This window comes from Chaetura pelagica, unplaced genomic scaffold (assembly GCF_000747805.2).
Source record: "Chaetura pelagica isolate M959 unplaced genomic scaffold, ChaPel_1.0 scaffold161, whole genome shotgun sequence".
Classification (NCBI taxonomy): Eukaryota; Metazoa; Chordata; class Aves; order Apodiformes; family Apodidae; genus Chaetura; species Chaetura pelagica.
The window spans coordinates 501,432-524,548 of record NW_009951965.1 but is presented as its reverse complement, the minus strand read 5'-3'; the positions used below and the strand labels follow the sequence as shown (position 1 = coordinate 524,548).

The 23,117-nt window shown below is 41.1% G+C and overlaps 1 protein-coding gene across 1 annotated transcript in view; it reads right to left on the bottom strand.

The window, feature by feature from the left end:
* The window catches only part of HHAT (hedgehog acyltransferase), a 167,489-nt gene that overhangs the window by 40,616 nt on the left and 103,756 nt on the right, over positions 1–23,117 (bottom strand). The window contains exon 10 of the mRNA XM_010001005.1: positions 18,826–18,970. Within this exon, the coding sequence (XP_009999307.1) occupies positions 18,826–18,970 (145 nt within the window). The remainder of the gene's footprint in view (positions 1–18,825; positions 18,971–23,117) is intronic.

The following is a 23,117-nucleotide window of genomic DNA, read 5'->3' as shown; positions in this document are numbered from 1 at the left end:
GAAAGAGAAAAGTTCCTTGTGTGGGTAAAGCTTGGGTTGCCTGACAGGGATGCTAGGAAAGGAGGGCTCCAGCAACCCGAAGAGCAGTTGGGAAACCCAGCACTGGAGGGCTGCAGGAATACCTTGTACAAATATCTGTCCCAGATTACACAGGTATAGGATGCCTGTGCTTCCCTGGGGGAGCAGGGAGCAAGAACATCTGCTTGAAGGTCCTGCCTGGACCTTCTTAGCCAACTCCACCTGCCACATAGAGAGCATCTGCACAATTACAACCACCTACGCAATGCACGTTTTCATGTTGTCCCCCTCTCTTTGCCTAACATGTTCAGGCAAAACAAGGAGGAAAACAACACATGTTCAATCTGCAGTCACAGACTGGTAAATCATATATATGTACCCAGCAACCAGTGAAATGATCTAATTGGTTCACTGTTTCCCAGAGATTTTCCATTATTAGGGCAACAATTTTCACACAGGAAAATCGTTGTAATGATTACATCATCAAGACAATGAATGAAGGAGACCAAATTACTGCACTTCACATGTACAGGCCTCCAAAACTCTTTTACTAAAGTGATTCACAAGAATCACAGAATCACAGAATGGTTTGGGTTGGGAGGGACCTTAAAGATCATCTAGTTCCAACCCCCCTGCATGGGCAGGGACACCCCCCACTAGACCAGGTTGCTCAGGACCCCATCCAACCTGGTTTTGAACACTCCCAGGGATGGGGCTTCTACAACTTCCCTGGACAACCTTCTTCCAGTGTCTCACCACCCTCACACTGAAGAATTTCCTCCTAATGTCTAACCTAAATTGCCTCTCTTCCAGTTTTGATCCATACTGAATCAGTTCTGAAGGTACTGAAGAACACCAAGTAGTCCAGTAGAAAAACAAAATATTTTGAAAATGAAAGAACTGCCCAGAGACAGAATGCAAAGAGGGAAGAGCAATTCCTTTCTGTGAAAACTAGCAAGTTGGAGGCCCCAAACATTTCACATAGGTGCTATTTGCTTCTATAAAACAATCAGGAAATTCAGTGAGGATCAAGATAGATAATTTCAGGTGCCATGAAGTTAATGGCTTCTTCATAGAACCAGCAAAGGACTAGTGAAGATCTGGTATCTCTTACACAGTGAGAAAACCTGCTTAGTTCCTTACAGGAATAGGAGTAATGAAAGCAAGGGAAAGCACTAACGCCATGCTCAACAGATATTGTACCAATTCAGTGCTCAAAAGAGTTAAAAATTTGGGTATGGTGTTTATAATTCACACAAAAATCCTCCCTGTTCCTGTAAGATCTACCAATACTTGGTAACACCTTTGGGAATGTAATTTATTATAACAAAATCTCCTTTTCTGCTTCTGAAGTCCCATTACTGATTTACCTCCTCCTGAATACTTTATCCAAAAAATCATGCTAGCAGAGCCAAATGCATCACTTCATTAATCATTTGTATGCTATGCAGTCTCCTCAGGCAGTTGGCCGCTCTTTGATGTCCTCAAACTATTCTTTATCCTCCTGTATCAAGACACATTCACGGGGATATCGGGACTGGGAGTGACCTAGAAAACCCATAATATCCTAAATGGTCACCGATCTGTGCCAGTTATTCCAGAGCAGTATTCCTGTCAGTCTGCTGGTCAGTCAAGAGTGACAGGCCATCACACATCCTCTAGTCCAGAGTGAATTCTGATGTCTTTCAATGACCACCACTAAAATCCAAAACTGAAAAGGAACAATCTGACAAAGAAGTAACAGAAACAAAATTAATCACAAAAATAGTAAAGCATTTAATCCTTCCCTGGAAAAAAACTAAGAAGAAGGATTTAAAAGGATTAAAATATGAATAAAAGAACAAAATAAGGGCAACATGCCTGCTTTCATGCCTTGCAAGTATACTGTCTGTCAAACACAAAGCCTCACTAATGTCATGTGGTATTTCAGCAAAATGTAATTGTTCATTGAGTCAAACTCATGTATGTTTTCCTGGAGCCAGCTCTGCTAATAATAATGATGATAAAGGCTCACCTCAGTGGTTGGTTGGTTGCTGGATTTGTTTTTTGAGGGAACTAGGGAAAACACATACAGGAAGGGACACTGCCAGGGACAGTGTATATTTGCAAAACTTTCAGATAGCCAAGTATGGTTTGGTTTGTGTTCTAGATGACACACTTTTACCTTTAAAAGATCCTTTAATTTACCCTTAGAAAGGATCAAAAAGTATGTTCTTTCCTACAAAATAAAGAGAAATACAGCCAAAAGGTGCTATACTTTATGATGTTTCACTTCAAAATGGTCAACATAACAGAGAAACAAGTCACATTATACATCATAAATGAGTATTTTTTGGTTCAGAAGTAAAGTGAAAGAGTAAAAGAACAAATAGTCAGGTGTAGCACAGCCAGACTATGGGGGCTTTTACATCTTTGCTAGACCTTTGCTGGACTTTATTAAACTATGCTAGTGTCCCCTGCATTCTGCAGACTCCAGCCTGCTGACAGTTTCTATGAGTTACCAGTTTCAGCAGAAACTGGTAAAGCTTTACAGCTGCTGTAACTTGTAATAACCATGAAAAAGTTGTCTTTGTTACTGGAGAGCCCAAAGAGCTGTTTCTCTCCTGTCCCCCTAACATCTGAGAGAATCAACTTTGACAAGAAAAAACCTTATGTATTTCCAGCTGTAATGGACATGGGAGCTTTGATTGCTGCAGCACCTTTTGCAGGGTGGGTACATTTTTGTAGGTGACATTAACAGTGATAAGAAAAGATTCAGTTTAAACTTCAAATAAAAATGAGCATGCGTGCAGTTCATAAACTGCATTAATGCATCCTGTGCTTTGGCTTCTCAGTACATACAAGACAAAGAAGGGCAACAGTCCAGTATCAAACCCAGTACCAAAGCTTTTACCACAAAAAGAGGTCTTCCAAGGTGTTCTTGGATACCTACTGAATTTGTTAACTGGAATTAATGATTATGTGCTGTTATATGTTATGGAAAGGATTAAAATATGAACTGCCTTAATTTACTTCCTTAATACTGGCCCCGCAATCCAGCAGAAGAAGATTTCCTTTCCAGGTGACTATCAGCTATCAAGAGAATGCTGTGAGCAAAGCCAGTCAGAACAGCCACAATAACTGGAAGTGTTGAAGAAGAAAAGAAGAAAAACAGAGAATTACTTTAAAACTTGAAGGAGAGACAATGAACAAGAATTCAAACAAAGTCAAAACAACACTTTTTGGATGCATTACTATCTCAGATGGCAGATAACAATAATTTCACAGGTTTAGATATTCACCATAGGCTCTGAAATGCTCCAGGTGCTACAGAAGCTGATTTGCACTTAACCCCTTTACACAGCACTAAAAAAAATTAAGGTAAAATGCCCCTAACTCTACAATGCATACTGCATAGTTGCATTACATTGCCAAGGTCCATTTCCCTGCTCAGGTTACCCTTGGCAATTTTGTCAGTGCTAGCCACACAAGCTAAAGCAGCTGTGACATGTGAATATGCATCCTGCTTGTATAGATTGAAGGTGGTGGTCCATATTACGTTTTCAAGTAGGTATAACTTGTTCAAGAGAGTATGTTCTTGCAGTGAGTTGCCAATCCCACCAGTATCGTGCACTGCACAATACATTGTCCATATTCCTTGTGCTACTTTGCAGCGGGACTGTCTGCTCCACAAACCAGTCCAGTAAAAAAGCAACTGGGTAACTGCTTCTCTCCAAGCAAGTCTGGAGGAAATCTGCAAAGACAGAGTAGACTACAAAGCAGGTCTCTCTTCAAGGTTTACTTTGCATGAATTTGCAGCGTGAGTAAATGCTTAAGCCAGACCTTTTTCTTGGCTGCATCTGCCTTGTTTCAATTTTTTTTTTTTTTTCTGTCCTCCCTTGTACTCATTGTCTTCTTTTAATCTCCACCGGAGCACAAGAAGGAGCTGAGAATACAGCTTCACTCCTTCAGAGCAGCAGTCAAGAGAATACTAATTAGCTTTTGTCTTCTGTTCACACGCTTTAGTTGTAGTTAAGCCAAAACATCTGACTCCTCTGTCAATAGCTAAAGAGTTCAGAGACCAAACACTTATTTGTAAGACAAAGAAATAATGACTGCTTCCTCAGTTCCATAAAATAAATTAAATCTTGCTGATTCAGAGAGGTATAATATTATGTACTGCCCTATAACATTATGCAGCACTGCACAGCAATTATATCCTGCCCTACGCATAAGTATGCATTTCACCCTAGTCAGTTACCAACACAAGCACCGACCACATTTCCAGTGAGGCCCAGTAGCTTTTGTCCCTGCCAATAACTTCTCCAGTCCTACTAAAAGAGAAGCAGAAGTATCATATTTACACAACCTTGCCCCTCCTTTGCTTGCACTGCTCAGACTGAGGTGTGTACAGGCTCTCACTGCAACAAAAGCTTTTGTAGTTGTCCTGGTTTAAACAGTAGGGCTGTCCCAGAAGAGGGGTCCATGGCTCCTTGCAGCACCAGATGGAGTTGGATTCTGGAGAGCACATGGTGAACCAAAGAATCCCCAAGCAGTAACCACAAGGAAGGAGGTGCAGGAAGGAAAAAGGCTGAGCTTCCAGTTCTGGCTTTTATGAAGTATGGCAGGAAGTGGGGGGAATACTGAACCCTCGCTGTTTTGACCCTCCCAGGTCTTTCAGGGTCTTAAGGACCCTACCTCTAATTCTTCTGATAGGTGCCCAACACCATGCCAGAGTCACTCAAACCATAACATTCCACCCCTTAGTTCCACACCAGTTCCTGTCATACTCATTTACCAGGTTGCTCTGAATCTTCATCAATCACAGTAGTTTCTCAGGGCAGAGGAGAAGGTACGGGGTTCTTGCTCTCATGCTGCGAGTTCTTCTGGGATGCCCTTACATTATCCTAGAGACATACACTGAAAACAATTCATCATTATTATACAGTAATTAAATCGTCTAACCACAAAACTAAATGGTCTCAGCCAGAGTTAAGCTCCCCTGTGGTATACAATGGACTTCACCATCCTCCTGCATTACCTACCAAGTATGACCAGGACCTTAAGCAGAGACAACCCCACAGATGGGTTGGCCTCTACCCAAAGCAGGATAGACCCAAACAGTCATTCCCAGTAGATTCCATTAGCAATTCTCTGCAGTTTTTCAGTAATTCCATTTTCCACATTTCTAATCAGTCTGCAGGTTAACTGTTCTTAAACATGCTGTTTGGGCAGGAATGAATGAATTGTCTTCTGTCACTAAATTGCAGTAAAAAAATAAGATATCCACATGTTGCACTTCATCTCTAATGAATGATGCGTGCATCTTGAAGGTTTTCTTGTTCCACAGGTATGTTTTAATTTCTGATTTGCTGTACTAAAAACAAAACTGAGGTAGTTTTTATATACAGCAATGGTTATATAAAACATTCTCAGCTGCATCCAACAGACACATTAGAACAAAGATCACAATTTTAAGAATTTTAAATCAAAAGTAACAGCAACTGGGACAACATGAAGATTTTCTGATATGCTGGTTTTCAACTATTTGCATACAAACTTTTTGCTAAATACAAGATGCCTTTACTAAACATGACTAACAGACAGAGGGGTTTACAAAGACTTACAGCCACAATATCCAAGTGTAAAATATTTTCAATTATTTGCAAACTGTTCCTCACTGTTGGATGCATATTAATCTGTAGGTGATGGAACTATGCAGTTACATTTTTCTTTCAATGTTAACAACTACTAAAGTAGGTATTTTTCCATCTGAAAAATACAACTACTTCAATAACACTTTCCTACTCTTTCTAAAGAGATAAACAATCTTCTCCCACAATACTCCACACAAGTACCACAATTTGAGGTTTTGTCCAACCTAGAAACAAGATAAATCTTCATTCAGACATAAAAGTCTCAGCATTAGGAGAATTTTTATGGATAATTTGGATTATAATACATAATTCACTCTTCTCCCAGGATTGCTTCAAAGCCTAAATTACAATTTGCACAAGGATGATTATATTTGATAGAAGGCTTAGCTGTGGGTCTAATAAAAAACACATGAAAGAGGGCAGAAATAATAAAAATTAATAGTTATTGCATGGTTAGGAGCAAGGAGGCTAACAATACCAAAAAACCTATCATGTTTTTATCAGTTTTCACATGCAAGCTGAAAAAATAAGGAAGTAGCTTAAAAAAAATCAAAATAACTAACTCAGTTATTAACAACAAAGCATATTTACTGCTTAAGGTGCTTCAATACTGGTAAGCTACTCTGCAGCTACAAAGGACTCATAACATTTACTAGCAGAATGGGCAGGTACACACAGGTCTGGCAGCTTGACAGAGAATTGTGGGGAAAAAAATACTCTGGTATCTCATTAACTGCCAGAAATCAAACAGATCTTGTTAAAGCATAGTGGGCTAAGACATTTGTATCAGGCTTTTCAACTAACCTTCTAACATGTAAATTCAATACCTAGGAAGCTGTCCACAACCTGACAAGTCGCAACTAGTTATTAGTACATGCTCTCCTTGTATTAGGAATTTTAGAAAGAATAAGCAAGAAAAGGGAAATGAAATCAGTTTATTAAACATAAACTACTCTAATGTTAGAATTCCATTGCTTTCTTGGAAGACTTATTCTTTGGGAACTTCCTTGCTCCGAAGTTTAAAATTATTTCACTACAGAATGGATAGCAGACATCAGGCATAAGTTGTAACAATACCTGAGGATGCCTAGGATGATCTCCAACTGTATAGCTAGATTGTAGACACTAATATGTCGTTTTTATTTAGTCTAGTATCTCAGCTACACGCCATTACTTATGCACACACATATATGCAGTAACAGAAAAATGTAGCATTTGTAGGATTCCTGAAGTCTGGGAACTGTGCCCTTTAGTACTCAAATTCTATATGGTCTCACAGAGCTTAGATTGACTTCGACCATACACTTCAAAACCATGCATTCAAATGGTCTTGGGAAGTCACACACATCGTAGCATTGGAGAGCACCATATACCAGGGTGTGTAGCCTCCGCAGCAGACAGAACTGAGGTTTTACGAGTCAAGAGACAGACATCTCTCCATTTTCTCATGGGAAGACAGTGCTCAAAGAGCTCAGAAAAGTTGTAGAGACACGTTATTCCCTGCTCATCCATCCTTTACAGGTGCCGCATTATACAGCAAGACTATCAATAAAGTGCTATAAAACCAAGCAAAAATTCCTAGCTGATTAGGAAAGAGACATACTTCTGTCCTCATGGTGTTTCCTTGGGGACATCAGAGCAAAGTTTGCCCTACTATATGGCTACAGACTCCTCAGACCACATCAAAGACTACCAAGTCATTGGGAAAACAGCCATGTACCAAAACCACTGCTATTTTCAAGTCAGACTGGTGGAAGAGGTGCGTTCTCTACAGACACAGGGGACATGATGAACAAACAAACAGACCAAGACAAATGGTATCCAACTCAAGTCACCCTCTGTTCTGGGAATTCCTTGCATCTTTCCATGACTAGGACTGCCACAGAGCAGAAGGAGCAGGATGCCATGGGAAGGAACTCGCATCAAGACCAAGCTGCCGGCTTGTTGGCTCACGGCACACACGTGCAGCAAGTGGCAGCAAACTGTGACTGGCCAACCAGCATGGAAAACCATGGTCACATGTAACACACACTATGAAAACAGCATTGTGGCCAGCAGATTTCAAAACTACATGTTTATTTCTGTGAATGCAGCCATTAGACATTTCCTGTTTACTGAAAGTCAGAACAGCAGCAAAAAGAAGGTCCATAATCAGCAGCATTCTTCCAGCGAGGACCAACACAAGGAACTCTGGTACATTTCCAACAACACTGATCTTTGGCAAAAAGAGGGAAGAAAGTCATCCTCATGAAGAAACTTCACACATCTCTTGTGCGCTTTTGCTCTGGGCTGAATTAAACCATATTCTGCAATAAAATACTTTGCTTGGGCAGGTTTTACAGATAGGAAGTTCTATTAAGCTAGCTCCAATGCTAGCTTACACAGGATTGTGCTACGGGGGCACAGAGGAGAGAAACAAAGGTGCACAAAGTCACTTACAAATCCCCTGAAGGAAAAAAAAATAGTCAGAGGTGGCGGCCACATGGGTGACAGACTCCCATGAGGCAAACCAGAATCTTCATAAGCATACGGAAGCATTCAAACCTTCCCACACCAGGCAACCCAGATGTGCCTTCTCTACATTGCACAAGTGAGCTTTGAGTGGCAGCATCACAGAATGGTTGAGGTGGGAAGGCATCTCTGGAGGTCATCTGCTCCACCCACCCCTACACTTGAGCAGAGTCACCTAGAGACAGCAGCCCAGGACCACAGCCATACAGCTTTTAAGAATGTCCAAGGAGGGAGACTCCACAAGCTCCCTGGGCAACCTGTGCCAGTACTTAGTTGCCCTCACAGTAAAATAGGGTTTGCTGATGTTTGGGGGAAAGCTCCTGCCTTTCACTTTGTGCACACTGTCACCAGGTTCCTCAGCAATAAGCCTGGCTCCGCCGCCTTTGCACCTTCCCTTCAGGTACTGGTATACTTAGAAAAAGATTCACCCCAGAGTCTTCTCTTCTCCAGGTTGAACAGCCTGCAGACAGCAGCTCTCTCAGCCATTCCTCTCAGGAGAGATGCTCCTGTCCCTTCACTATCCTTGCAGACTTTTGTCAGACTCTCCCCGGTATGTCCATTTCTCCCTTGCACTGGGCAGCCCAGAACCAGACACAGTACTCCAAGTGTGGCCTCACCAGTGCTAGGCAGAGGGGACCTGCAAACTTGGCCAGGGAGTATAAGAAATGCCTTGAGATGGTTTATTTCTCAATCTGAATGTAGTGCTGGATATGAGTGAAACCCAGTGTCCAAATTTAAACAAAAAATATGGCACTGGGATTCTGCTCAATTTGTGAGATGAGCTAGCTGGGAAGCTTTTGTTTCCTGAGGCTTATGTCTTCTGCGTGTGGTCTCCAAAAGCCACTGTGATGTCACCAGAGAGTCACTGGGACCCCTGGCAACATCAATACTTTTGGGATTGGGGCAGCCCTGAAGGGCCACGCTGCTCTCTCATCCTCCGTCGAAGATAGACGTCTGCAGGTGAGGGGACAAAGGACAGCCCATCCCATTGCCTCCCTTTTGGAAGGCACAGTGAGGATCTGCTACAAAGGGACACAGGCAGGGATCCTGACCTGCCATGCCCCTCAGGCTTCAGTTGCTATTTCTGAGATGCCAGGAATCGCTTTCCTGTTTTCCCAATTCCTGCCTGCACAAAAAGGGCAGTCACTCCCCCGCCCCAAGAGCAGAAACACGCTAACACACCCGTGCTATCACAATTTGGCCCAGGATTTTCTCTGACCTTTGTGGCAGCACAAGCACAGCCCCCAGGCACAGTGGCCAGTTCTTCCCTCCTTGACTTCCATAGCTTTGCTGCTTCCCCCAGTTCGCATCTCCAGGGCAGGTGATGAGCTTTGCATCTCTTTCCTTTGCAGTGAGAGATGGCCTCGGAGGATGACTTGCCAGAAGGCAGCACCTCTTCCCGTGCTGACAGCACCGGCCAGGAGTCCCAGGCTGCATCACTGAATGCTCCTGAGGACCAAAGGTGCCCACTCTGCTCCGGCACCATTAAAGACCCAGCACATGTGGGCTGGTGCAGACACTTCTTCTGTTTTCTCTGCATATTGGAAGAGTCCCGCAGAAGAGCTGTGTGCCCAACCTGCCAGTGGCCTTTCGATGTCATCTACCGCACGGTGGGACCCAATAACTATGAGACTTACCACCTCACAGACTACAGCAACTACACCAGGAGCCAACTCCACAATGGCCACCAAACAGTTCAGCCAGCCCAGGATGACGAACCCTCGAGCAGCACGAGACAGGAGCAGGGCAGGGCTCAGGAAACTGCTCACGAGCAGGCCCGAGCTTCAAGGTCTGAACAGGAAAGCCCAGCCTCCTCAGGAAGGACACAGCACCGCTATAGGCGACGCCGGGTTTCGTTCATGGAATACAGTTCTACAGGGAGCGGATTCCAGCGCATGTCCCACAGCGCTCAGCACATAAGACAGTGGGAGGAGCAAAGGAGGAGCAATGATAGTGGTGAGGGGCTAGCTCTGATACAGCAAAGGAACATCCTAGCCTCCTCAGGAAGGAGACAGCGACATCAGCGGGGACGCCGGATATCCTTCACAGAAGATGAGGCTACAAGGAGCAGATCCCACCACAGGTCCTACAGTGCTCGGCGTCAAACACAGCGGGAACGCCGGGGTTCCTCCAGGGAACCGCGGGCTACAAGGAGAAGATCCCCGCACAGGTCCCCCAGTACTCGGCACCGAACACAGCAGGAACTCCAGGGTTCCTCCAGGGAACCGCGGGCTACAAGGAGAAGATCCCGGCGCAGGTCCCCCAGTACTCGGCATCGAACACAGCAAGAACGTCGGGGTTCCTCCAGAGAACTACGGGCTACAAGGAGAAGATCCCCGTACAGGTCCCCCAGTACTCGGCACCAAACACAGCAGGAACGCCGGGGTTCCTTCAGGAAACTGCGGGCTACAAGGAGAAGATCCCAGCACAGGTCCCCCAATACTCAGCACAGAAGACAGCAGGGATGCTGTGGTTCCCTCAGGGAACCGCGGGCTACAAGGAGAAGATCCCGGCACAGGTCCCCCAGTACTCGTCACAGAAGACAGCGGGGACACCACGGTTCCTTCGGGAAACTGCGGGCTACTAGAAGACGATCCCGGCACAGGTCCCGCAATGCTCGGTGCTGAATACAGTGGGAGAGGCAAAGGTGGAGAAGGGATAGTGGAGAGGGGTGAGTTCTGGCGCAAGACAGGGACACCCCAGCTCATACTGGGAGGAGCGAGGGCCACCAGCAGAGACACCAGGTTTCCTCCAGGGAACAGCAGGCTACAAGAGGCTGATCCCAGCACAGGTCCCACAGCCCTGCCAGGTGCAGGGTCTGCCAGCATGCCCAGTGAAGAAGGGTACTGCTGCGTGCCCTGCTACTGGCGTCAGAAGTGATACTGCGTTACACCAAAACGGCTCCTGCTAGCGAACGGGAAAATAAAGTCAAATCCAAATATAAACCTTGGGACCAAGGACCTCTTCTCCATTACAAAACATGTCTGAATATCTAAAGGGACTCCTGCAAAGCCTTGTAGGGTTTTGATGGTAACAGGATAGAAGATTGGGTACCGGCATTCTCACACTGTCTAATGTTATGATTGCCTGTTAAACGTATGAAACATTTAATATGGGTGGGTCTTCTCTCCTTATATTTCATTTCCCCGGCATGATCAACCGCAGAGTTTATCACTTTTTCTCCTTTCTGCCCTGGTACCAATGACACCAATGGCTTAGCAGAAAGAAAATATCTAGTCCTTCCACATCACCTGTTTTCTCATAGTTTTTCCAAAGGAGCCCCTGGAATAACTTTTCCTGTCACTTGTCACTCTTCTCACACGGTGGCAGCAAGAAGTGAAGTCCATGTACCATTACTCTACCGCAAAGCAGGACTCAATAGTGAGCAGTTTCGAGGTCATGGCGATTTTAATCTCTGGAGACAAAAATGCTGTATTCTTTATGTTCATGCTATGTTTAAGACATGAAAGGCCCTCATGCTCAAACGACTTCAGTCTCAGAAACACTTTGCTAAACCAACAAAACATGCATGTTTGGCACTATCGTTCATTCCAGCTTCCACACTCTGTAGGTCATGTACAACATAACGCCCAACAGTGAACTCTGTACATGCAGTCAGAGGCTTTCCCCCATTTTTGTACTTGGTACGTGCCACATGTAGAATAAAGGCTTTAACACGGTATTTGAGAGGTAGGTTCTTTGTGACCAGTTCTGACCCTGCAATCATATTGATCTCAGCAGATGTGTCTGTACATGTTCTGGGACTTCCTAGATAGAAGGATCATTCTGCATCGATTCAATTGCAGGATCAGGTCCTCAGGCTGTAAAGACACATGGTAAACTATGGAGATTCAACAGCAACAGTTGAATTTAAACATAGCAATGCTCCAAGAGTTTTCACATAGAACATAGGCTAAAACCAATACGATTCAACAGAAAATGGCAGAACATGCTTTATTGTTTTAACATTAAGAACGCCTTCCCCCCCAAAAAACCAACATGTGAATATTTGCTTTTACACAGCTCTCATCCTTTGGGAGGTGAAGAGGAAAAAAAGAAATCACTGCCTCTTTATTACTTCAGGCCAAAATTAATTTTTCTTGTTATTTTGCCAGTTCACGTCCCAGTGAACTGAATCCACCAAGCAAAGTCACACATGATTTTAAAAACAAGTTTCCTCTGTGCATGAAGAGGAATTAATCATTTGGGAAAATGTCACATCTTCAATACTATTCCTGCCAATATGCAACATTTATCTATACAACCCACCAATATAGCATTCATAAATGTATTTTTGGAAAAAATTACCTAAATTACCTAAAGTACATTTCTGCATAACAGCAGCAAGTGGGATTTCTCTGTGAAAGTGAAAATCAGGAGCAACAGGAATGCTGGAAGACCATATGCCAGCTACACTACAGCAGAAGCTTTCAAACCAAAACAACTGCTGTCTGACAACAATTCTGAACAGTCAACAACTGACGTAGCCCTCCTTTTTCTTTCAGCTACAAAGAAATTTGAATGAAGGCTTTGCAAGAGATGCATAGAACAGAGTCAAGTACCACAGTCACAGGGATGCATCCTTTGAGGTCCTTCACTACATTATTTCATTCGTTCTACACCTTTGAGCCCTTTCATACTAGATATTTACAGATCTCACTGCTACAACTCTCAGAAGTTATTGAAGTGCAATATGGCTCCTAATACATCATTGTATGTTATCTGGAAACACCTCAATGTTAAAAAGTCCAACCAAATGCTTTTTAATAGCAAGTTCTAACTACTTTGCTCTGATTCTTTTTGTCAGCTTCCTTCAGTGTTTAAAACGTGTTAGATCTGTTAACTAATCTAACTAGCAATGTAGATAGTTTCTGAAGGGAGAGATGCTGTTGAATGAACTGCTGATCATCCTCAGATGTTTTTCCTACATTCATTATTGCAATAAGTGAGGCATATGATTAGCAACATATCTAATGAGTAGACATGATCCTACATGAACCAGACTAGTGCACACAACCATTGATACAAGAATCTTCCATACTTTTTTTTTTCTTGACACTTCACACAGCAGTAGAGTTACACAATAAGCAACTCAACGGCTTTTAAATGTTTTAGCTGTTGAACATTGAAAGGCACCTCAACCACTAATTATACAAGTGATTTTCTGTAGAGAAACAACCTAACTCCACTGTCTTCAAAATCTAGGGCAAAACTTCTAAAAGCAACAGCAGGATGATGTCTTGAAGGCTGATACCCTTTCCATTCTCAATTCATTCACTGCATTACTTACATAAAACAAAACAAACTCAGAGAACAATCTTCCATACTGTGACACAGTCCAATTAGCAAGCAGCATAGTTTTAATCTAATGCCATAAGAAAATGATCTACTGTTTCTGCCAAAGCAAGCAAAAAGTTCCACTTACGCATGTTACACCAAACTCTTTGGTTCACTCAAACCTCTGAATCTTGTGTGCCAGTATCATGGAAATTTCCACTTGCAAATCAATGTCTAAGGTGTTCCATAAAACACCATCTGAGATAGCACTGCAGAGCTGTGAAGAAGTCAAAAGACCTTCTACCTCCATAAAGTAGGTCAGGTAATCACCAAGTAGTGATTAACAAAAATAATTAAATACTGATCAATGTAAAACCTGTTTTTACTTAAAAGAAGCTGAAAAGGAAAACTGAAGGCAAAATAAAGGCTTCACCATGTTCAAACAGTGAACAAATATTAAACATATTAAATATTAAACATATTAAAAATATTATTTTGCATAATACAATTGGTTTTAAATGCTCTCAGAAATTTACCTAATGAAGTATGCATATACAACACCATGCATTTCATCCTAAATGCTAGAAGAAAAGAGCAAGTATGAGACAACAAATAATTTCAGAATTCTTCATGAGAGTATTTATCTGTAGTTTAAAATGGCACCATGACTTCCACTAAGCTGCACCTCAGCCACAGCACTATGGACTTTTTTTCTACATCAGATCATCAAACTTAAAAAATTAACTGTTATAAAATGTTACTGGAACTGCATTTTTATATGTTACCATGGCCCTTAACTTACTGAAGAAATACATAAATCCAAACAAAAATCCTGCTACGTAGTACACAGATTCCTCTTATATGTAAAGAGCTGTATGTCCTGAAATACCATCTACGGAAAAAAGGGCTTAGAAGGGGTCTGGAGGCCATTCAGAGGTTCCTCTAAACCATGATGAAATCAGTATTTTCTACATTGTTTGACAGATTTTCGTCTACCTGGAGGCTGTCCTCCAAAGATTGCAATTCAAGAGCTTACCTAGGTAATGCGTTTCAATACTTTCCATATCTTACAGTGGTAAAGTGTTTCCTACCTCAACTAAAGCTTTCTTGCTACATTTAATCTTTTTTTTGTTGTTGTTCTCCAGACTTCACTGGTGATATAGAATAGCTTGTTAACATTTTCTTAGTTTCTTTGCAGAAACTTCTATGTACTTTCCTCTCAAAACAATGCCATTTATTTCAGGGTCATGGCTGCTACACTTTGAGTCATGTTGCTGCATTTCCTTCTATCAGAAGAATATTATTTTTTTTAACTGCAGTAACCAAAGCTGGACATATTTTAACTTTAACCTTTCGATCATCATGAAGGAGAATAAGTTATTTTATGCTTTTCATACTGCTGTCAATGCATCTAAACATAAGGTTTATTTTTGTTGTACATGGTAGGACACTGCTGATGCACAAAGTTTCCAATCTGGTGGAACAGTCGGATTCCCTTCATTGCAGGACTTCTGCCCAGCCAGACATTCTGTACTCCTGCAGTAAATCACTTCTAACTGAGGGTGAAACTCACTCTTAGCTGGATGTTTATTAAAGGACACCTTCTCAAAAGTCAGACATCTAATCTAATTGAAACTATCCTGTACAAAATGTCTCTGAACACAGTGGGGAGTGACAGTGCATCTCATCCCATGCTAAGATAGACATATGTGGGATGAACTGCCTCAAGAGAGGCACTCCTCACAATTTAGAAAGGATACTTAAAGTACTGGTTTATAGTCAAGTTAAATGATGGCTGTCCAATTTGCTGACAGCTATTCAAAGTAAAATATACCTGACATGCACTGTGTGCTTTCCTCATTCATCTGGACTCTGTTCCTCACAAACCTGAGAAAGAGCGGGAAGCATTTTATACTTTTATCACCCAATATGCTTGTGTGCCCTCTCAGATTTAATGCCTTTGGCCATGCCTGTTAAGATAATTGAACCCCTTAACCAAAAGCACTTCACAGCACTGGTCCCAGGAGAGAGCCCTTCCAAAGACAACCCCCCTCACTGGAGCCTCTCATTTTGAAGGAAAGCATTAATTAATTACTCTGAATACAGGATTAAAACCAGTTTGCTATGTAGAAGACATTTCTCCTGCTGTCTTATTAGAATGACACTGTCTCATATGCAAAAAGCCTTACTAAAAAAGTCAAAGCAAACGTTTGCTTACAGGGCCAAGTCAAGTTCTAGAATCAAGCAGTAAGGCCAGTACAAACAGTTTGAGAACAAACTTAAGAACAAATACTTGTACGTATAAGGCACACAACCTCCTGCTCTCATAATTTTGACAGCAGCAATTTTAATGATGCACAGAAATTAATTTTAAAGCCAGATAAATACAGTTATCTCTAGAGGAAAGCAAAGGTGATGGTAATAAATGCTGGTACCTAGAATGCTCAAAATAAATTCTTCTTGTTAGTGGTATGGGAGCTGTGGAAAGCACTGCCAAGGCACTGCAAAACTGCTCAAATATCAGTCAAGCAAGAATTCCAGGAAAAGAGAAGGGATAACTATGGCACGGCAAGGGTCATTGAAGCATCTAAAGCTTACCACATGTGAGAAACAACTTCACCTAAATCCTGTCCCTGAAAAACAATCCACAAAGCTTTGATAACAATCGTAGCTCACTTGCACAGTCCTCCTTGCACTGATTATGCTGTCCTTGATTGTAATTGCTTTCATACCCATGTTATCTCCTCCACACACTCAAGAGAACTGTATAGATTTTTAGTAATACTCAGCCTTTGCAAGAGAACACAGGAGATCCTATTCAGTAATCAAAGAGCAAAACTAGAAGTGCATTTCTTGCATTTTCAGTAAAACTTCATTTTAAGAAGTAGTGATTTAAAATTTGCATCACTATCACACACATACTAAAGAAGATGCTCTCCAAGCAGCTGCTTTTAGCTGTTTTTAGATACTATACAATAGAACTCAGTTCCTGACTACAAAGTGATATATGCCGGGAATTTGGGGTTTTAAATATTGTTTACTTGCCAAACCTGAAAATGCCACATACAGCACCTAAAGCTGCACCTAAACCCAGAGATCTGATTTCTGCTCCAAGATACACTTCATTCCTTGAGTTTAGCATGTACGTTCTTGACTAATTTTGTCAGTGATCCACAAATGCCAATTATATTTACAAACTGTGAAATCCACACCTAAAGTGTAAAAATAAAAACCCAAACCAAACACCCTGCTGCCCCACAGGACACTCACCCTCTACCATCACCCTTACTTCTTTAAACCAGTCAAGCATATCCTCATTTAATTTTTTTATGAAGGTAATGACAAAAACTTGAGTCGAAGACAAGGAGCTAGATCATCTTATCTGTCCTAGGGCTGACAAAAGAATTACCAAAGAGTACATGGCATTTAGCTTGGTATGAATATATTGATGAACTGGCTTCACCAGAACAGTGCAGACCATATGCAAATGTATTTATCTTTTAGCACTGCATTCTCCAAATAATATGTGTAGATTTTTGTTATATCTCCTACAGACCAGCACATAAATTTGATTTTAATTGAAGACCATAGATCTGAATAGTCCTTCTGGATTTGACTGGTCTTCAATGCTCAGCGTTTGTTCCACAGTAGGGAAACCACAATGGAGAAGGAGTGTTGATGTAACAAAATCTTAGCAGATGTTGCAGCTTATACACAAATTGTCAGAACCATAATGCAGTAAAAGAATATGCTCACAGTCATCTGTGTGATCTAAGGATATGGGATATAAAGCTTAACACTGAGATTGGTACTGGTACAGTATGAACTGCACTAAACAAAAGGGTTTACATTAAAAAATAAAGTTAATTTGATTAACACATCATGGAAACAAAGTTGCAAATGACCGAACTAATTTATTATTCCTATCTTAATACACCTGGTACCTAATGCTGTTATATGCAAAGCAATAGAGCAAAGAATCATTAAAAAAACCCAACAAACCAAACCTAGAAAAACAAAAAATAGTTGATCTGTTTAATACTGCTCTACTTGTTAAAAACATTGTCCTTCACCAGATGCAAACCCCAGCACTCTGCCAGCTGCTAATCCTACTGAAGAGGAAGGCATACTTTCTCCATTTAAAATATAAAAATTGCATTATGAAAATAATTTGCATGAAATTACAAACCTGATATGGACAATTTCACTAATACTTTTTTTGAACAGATAACAAGTGATGTCTAACTTTACTTCCAAACTTGTCCTCTTACATAGTTTTTTCTACTGAAACTATTAGCTATCTAACTGGGAGAAATCAATTTAAGAGAAAATTAAGCCTTTTTAAGAAAACAGAAGACAGGTATATTTTAAGACCAAAAACCAAACATGACCAAGCATTTCACCCCATCTTCTCTGCCCAGTACTAATAATCTTCACTATGTTTTATGCTGAAAATGTACTTTTCTTAGGGCTGTTTTAATGTTTTTTCCTAGAGCTCAGAAGAGAAATTGTTGTCTATGTACATAACTTATTATTTAATAGTTTGATTCTCCTGGGTTGCTTAAGTAGGACCCTGGAGCTCCAGAGCTGGCCTCTGAACCATCACAAGGAATAAGAGCAGAAAACACTGTATGAAGGAGCAATAGAACGTAGTGATCTTTATAGGGGCACAAAAGCCTGTAAGTACTTGCCTCATGAGGAAGAAATATTCCTCTGCAAGACGTTTATTTGACAATGTAGGAATCTGGCAGCAGTAAGAACCTAGGAAGAAAACTGGTCCTGCTTACATTGATCTCTGGCAGAAAAATTGAAGTAGATTTGTGTCCTGAGTCAGCTCACAGCACAACGCTGTATACTGCTTATTCAGCAACACCACAGGCTGACACTGTCACCCTACTGCCCCTGTCCTCAAACCTTGTCCTCAATAGTCAGAAGGTCCCTGCCCTGATAACAGATCCACTACAAAAAAAACCTTAATTGCTCAGTTATGCTGTGTTATGCAGATCTCATTCACTAACCTTCCACAGAATCTGTAGGGTTTAGCACACCTTTTCTTACTGATGTACACAAAATGCAGAGCAGAAAAAAGAATGCCACCTGGTTAACTTGTCACACATTTATTATTTTATCTTCAGTGATTTCACTGGCAGAGAGCCTTATAACTATCTTTCTAGACTTGATGGGAGAATGGCAATGTTTCTTTGTAGTCACACAGAGTGCATAGTTATTTAGATTTTATCAGGAAGGTTTTTTTATAGTTTTGAACACGAACAGAAAAGAAGTTACTCCCAGTCAGTACACTGAGACAAGAATCTGGCTTAGCCCACCCAAGGTAATGTTTGGAAAGCTCTGTTATCTAGAAAGCACATAAAAACATACTTGCCTTCCACAAAGATCCTGTTCCAGTAGATTTTTCCAACGTGAATTCCTCCGAGAAATATTAGATTTGATAAAATCAACAATGAAGTGCTACAAGATGCTAGGACAGCATGAAGTCGGCGACAAATTCTTGGTGAGAAAAAACGCTCCTAAGGGGCAAAACAAAAGGACCAGACAAAGTTATTAAACCCTACATTTTTTCAAGCAATGTTAAAGACATTGTAGTTAAGACAAACAACTTTTATACAGAAGTTTGAATCCTAATGGAACAGATCTCAAAACTTTTAAAGCATCTAACAGAACTCCCACAGATGCCATTTCAGTTTGGGTAAGACTTCACAATAAAAAGCCATGTTGAGTCATACTCAAGGTTGGAAACAACTTCTGGAGGACCCAGAAAGGTCAGCAAAGCAGGGTCACCTAGAGCAGGCTGCTCAGGACTCTGTGAAGTCACGTTTTGAGTATTTCCAATAACAGACAGTGTAAAACCTCGCTGGGGAGCCTTTGCTGCTCTTGGACTACCCTCACAGGAAACAAGATTTTCTAACGTTTAATTTTAATTTATTGTATTTCACCTTGTGCCTGTTGCCTTTTTTTCCTTTCACTTAAAACCACTGAGATGAATCTGGCTTTATGTCCTTTCCCCCTACAATTAGGTATCTATACACATGGATAAGATCCCCCCCAGAGCCTTCTCTTCTCTGGGCTGAACAGTCCCAGCACTCCCAGCCTCTCCTCTTATGACAGATGCTCCAGTCCCTTCACCATTTTTGTGGCCCTTTGGTGGACTCACTCCAGCATGTCCATGTCTGTCTTTTAGCGCGGAGCCCAGAACTGGACACAGTTCTATACACTCCATGTCTTAATTCTTTTCTTGCTAAATGTATTCTGTGAATTTTTCTGATACACATGAACAGGAACAACATGCTTCTGGGATTGATAATTGTCCGGGTTTGAGCCAGGATGAAGCCAATTTTTCTTTTTACTGATTTTTTTTTCCTTCAGTAAGCTTTCTTGTAACTAGCAACAGCGTGTTCTGCTAGGCTGATAAGACAGTGGAATGTTTTTCTAACTACTGAGGCTTCAAGGCTGCACCTGCACTCTGCCGGCTCAGACACTATGGGGAGATCTGTGACCCCCCCGTAGGAGGCTGAGTTAGATGGACAGCAAAATTGGCCAAAGATACTCCATTCCATATATCTACGTAAGCTCAGAGGAAGGTCAGAGATCACAGAAGACAACTTCCTTCCTTCTTCTTCTTCCCTTCTCTTCCGTCCATGGCCGGCGTCCAGGGAGGACTCTGTTCATCCATCACTGTCGATCCTCAGGCTTGATCTCTCCTGACCCCCATAACTCTCTGCTCTTTCTCCAGCAGCAGCTCCGGGATTCCTCGGGACTCTTCCCAGTTCAGGGAAGTGCTGTGGGAGTTGCTGGGGTGGGGGGAGGTGAGAGGTTTTTGCCCATACCTGAACATATCTGTATATAATTGTATATATTTTCTTGTATCATTCATTAGTGTTTTAATTAAAGCTGTCTAGTTTAGTTTTCAATCCAGCCAAGTCTCTCTCTTTTCCTCTCTCTCCTTCCCTACCTGGGTTGGGGGGGGAGGGGATCGAGAGCATTGTTGTCGGACCTAAGTCAAACTGTGACAATAATAGTATGAACAGGTCCCAATATGGAGCAAAGCACTTCAGTCCAATGCAAACAGCATTAAACAACTTCACAAGTCATTAAGGCTTTGGTTGATTAATAAAACATCACTGACAGTTTCCAGAGTCTGATCAGAACTGGTTATCACACTAAGTCTTAATAAACAGATACTCCCATATGAAGAAAGATTTAAATACATATGCAATTCCACATTTATTTTTTTTTCAGTGCAAATATTACTGCTCAAGTTCAAGAGGTGTAAATATCTGTTGTAAAGTTTTTGGTACTGTTTTTATAATTATACAAATAAAGTAGGTCTGTCTCCACCATATACATTTTTTCTGAATATATGTTTTGCATTATCACCTGAGATGTGAGTGCAATAAGGAAACTGCAAGAAAATGGTGAAAAAAGGATGAGAAAGTCTGAGCTTCCTCCAATCCTGAGTTGTTAGAACAAATTTTAAAGCACATCACAAGGAAATACTGTCTCATCACTGCTTAAGGAAATAGATCTTGTTCATCACGGCCCCAGGCAAAAAGCCTCTTTACATAGTGCTTGAATCTGCAAAGGACTGAATGCCTGATGTGAAGCAATAAGCAGGGGGATGGGAATGCCAGGGGATGGGAACCATAGAAAGTATCAGGAGCTGCTCAGCCTTCATGTCATAAACGTTGATGCTGTAGAAAAAAAAAGCCTTGTGACTGCAACATCACAAAAAAAAACCAAACAAAAAAACCCCAACAAAACCAAACAAACCCACAAAAAACCTAACACATAAAAAACCCAGCAATTAATCTTTAATAGCTGCAGCCAGAGCAGAATTTATGCTCAGATACCTGGAAAAATATAAACACATGCTCAAAACAGACCTAAAAATACAGACAATTAAATTACTAGTTCTGTACGCATCAAAACAAATGTTTTAACTGCTATATTATAAAGCGACAAATCTTCAAAGAAATGAAAGTTACAAGCATGAAAATACAATTTTAACCTATTACTGTAAAGTAGATCTCTGGTAAATTGAATGTTAGCCCCAGTTAGAACCACATCTGCTGTATGAGTCAGTCTGAGTCAGCAGAAAAAAAGGGATAGATAGGCTTCAAGCAGAAGTGCTCTGTATCAGGCTGTATGCACAATACAGCAGTAGTCAATCTTCCATGAAATATCTTCTGTGAAAAACATAGTGTATGAAAACTGAGACTTTAAGAAATTTGCAGACACCAAGAGTTACTTGGTTCCCCTTCAGCTCACACACAGGTCTCCTCCCAAAATGCACAGTATGATAACCCTCATGGTCCAGCATATGAAAAATTTATGCCTTTTCAGAATGTGTAAATGTACACACAGAGAGAAAATGTTTGAAATATTGCTGTTAGATTCATGTTAACAACCAAGTTTAAATAAAGAACAGTTCTGACCATGCTAGTCTGAACTTCTGTGCTAAGAATCAGCAAACATATCCTTTTCTGACATCATGCTTATTACTTCTGTTTCTGCTGATCATCAGATCTACCTTTCACTCTCCCTTTGTCTATCAAACTTATTCATCAACTCTAAAGAAACAGTGTTAATTGGGAAGGGGAAAAAAAGAATCTTCTGGTAAAGCTGTAGAAAGAGTAAGAGATGGACAACCCATTAGACAGGTGGTACCAGATGGCATTTTCCCCGAAGGCACTGATGAGATTTGGTAATTTTGTGAGGTCTGCCTGTTTTACAACCCAAAGCAGTTAACAACTGAGACAAACAACATGCCAGTCAGGTTTGGTTTTTTTTAAATAGATACAGTTACTAAAAAAATAAATTAAATCGTCACATATAATACATCTCCCTCTGTAAAAGTGCTACATGTTAAACAATATAAATAGTTTAGTATGTAAAAGTGCTACATGTTAAACAATATAAATTAACCATAGTACAGACCATAAAAGCCTTTGGTCCTTTATAAGGTATAACAGAGTAGTTTAAGGCACAAACAATTTAAACAAACACTGAACCCTTTCTGGGTTTTGCTGTAGCTAATCACCATTAACTCTACTAGGCATTGATCCAAAAAGCACTATGCATTTTCCTGACAGTCGTTGATGTCAATGCAGCTTTTACACAGCTCCAACAGAGGATAAAAAAGATTTTTTTTTTAAAATATCTCCTGTCATCTAGAAAAAACTAACTATGAAAGTACCTCAGCAGCTCTTGGGCTCAAATGAATATACTAGAAGCATTAATTTACCCATGGAAAAGGAATGAGGCTGCTCTAGATAACCCACAATATCATTTGTGATGTAAATATCTACCAGCATGTGGATTTTTCTGAATATACAGCAACTTTTTCATCAAAGCAGACAAAACTTAAAAAAACCTCCACACCAACAACTCTTCATTACACCAGTTAATGTTCCATTTATGTTCCATTGCAACAACATAAGCAGATACTATGGATTTGTAGTGCTTCTCTGGATTTTACTCCTGCGTCTTTCTGTCTCCTTTTTTCCTGTTGGAAATACAGCCAGAAGACAAGAGTAGCAGAAGAGCATCTAGTGTAAAAATGACAACAAAGCTGTGGCTGTCTGGCTGAAACCCTTTATTTGCATCCTTCCTCAATTCTCCATCTTACTTGTAATCTCACATCAATACTTCATCTTA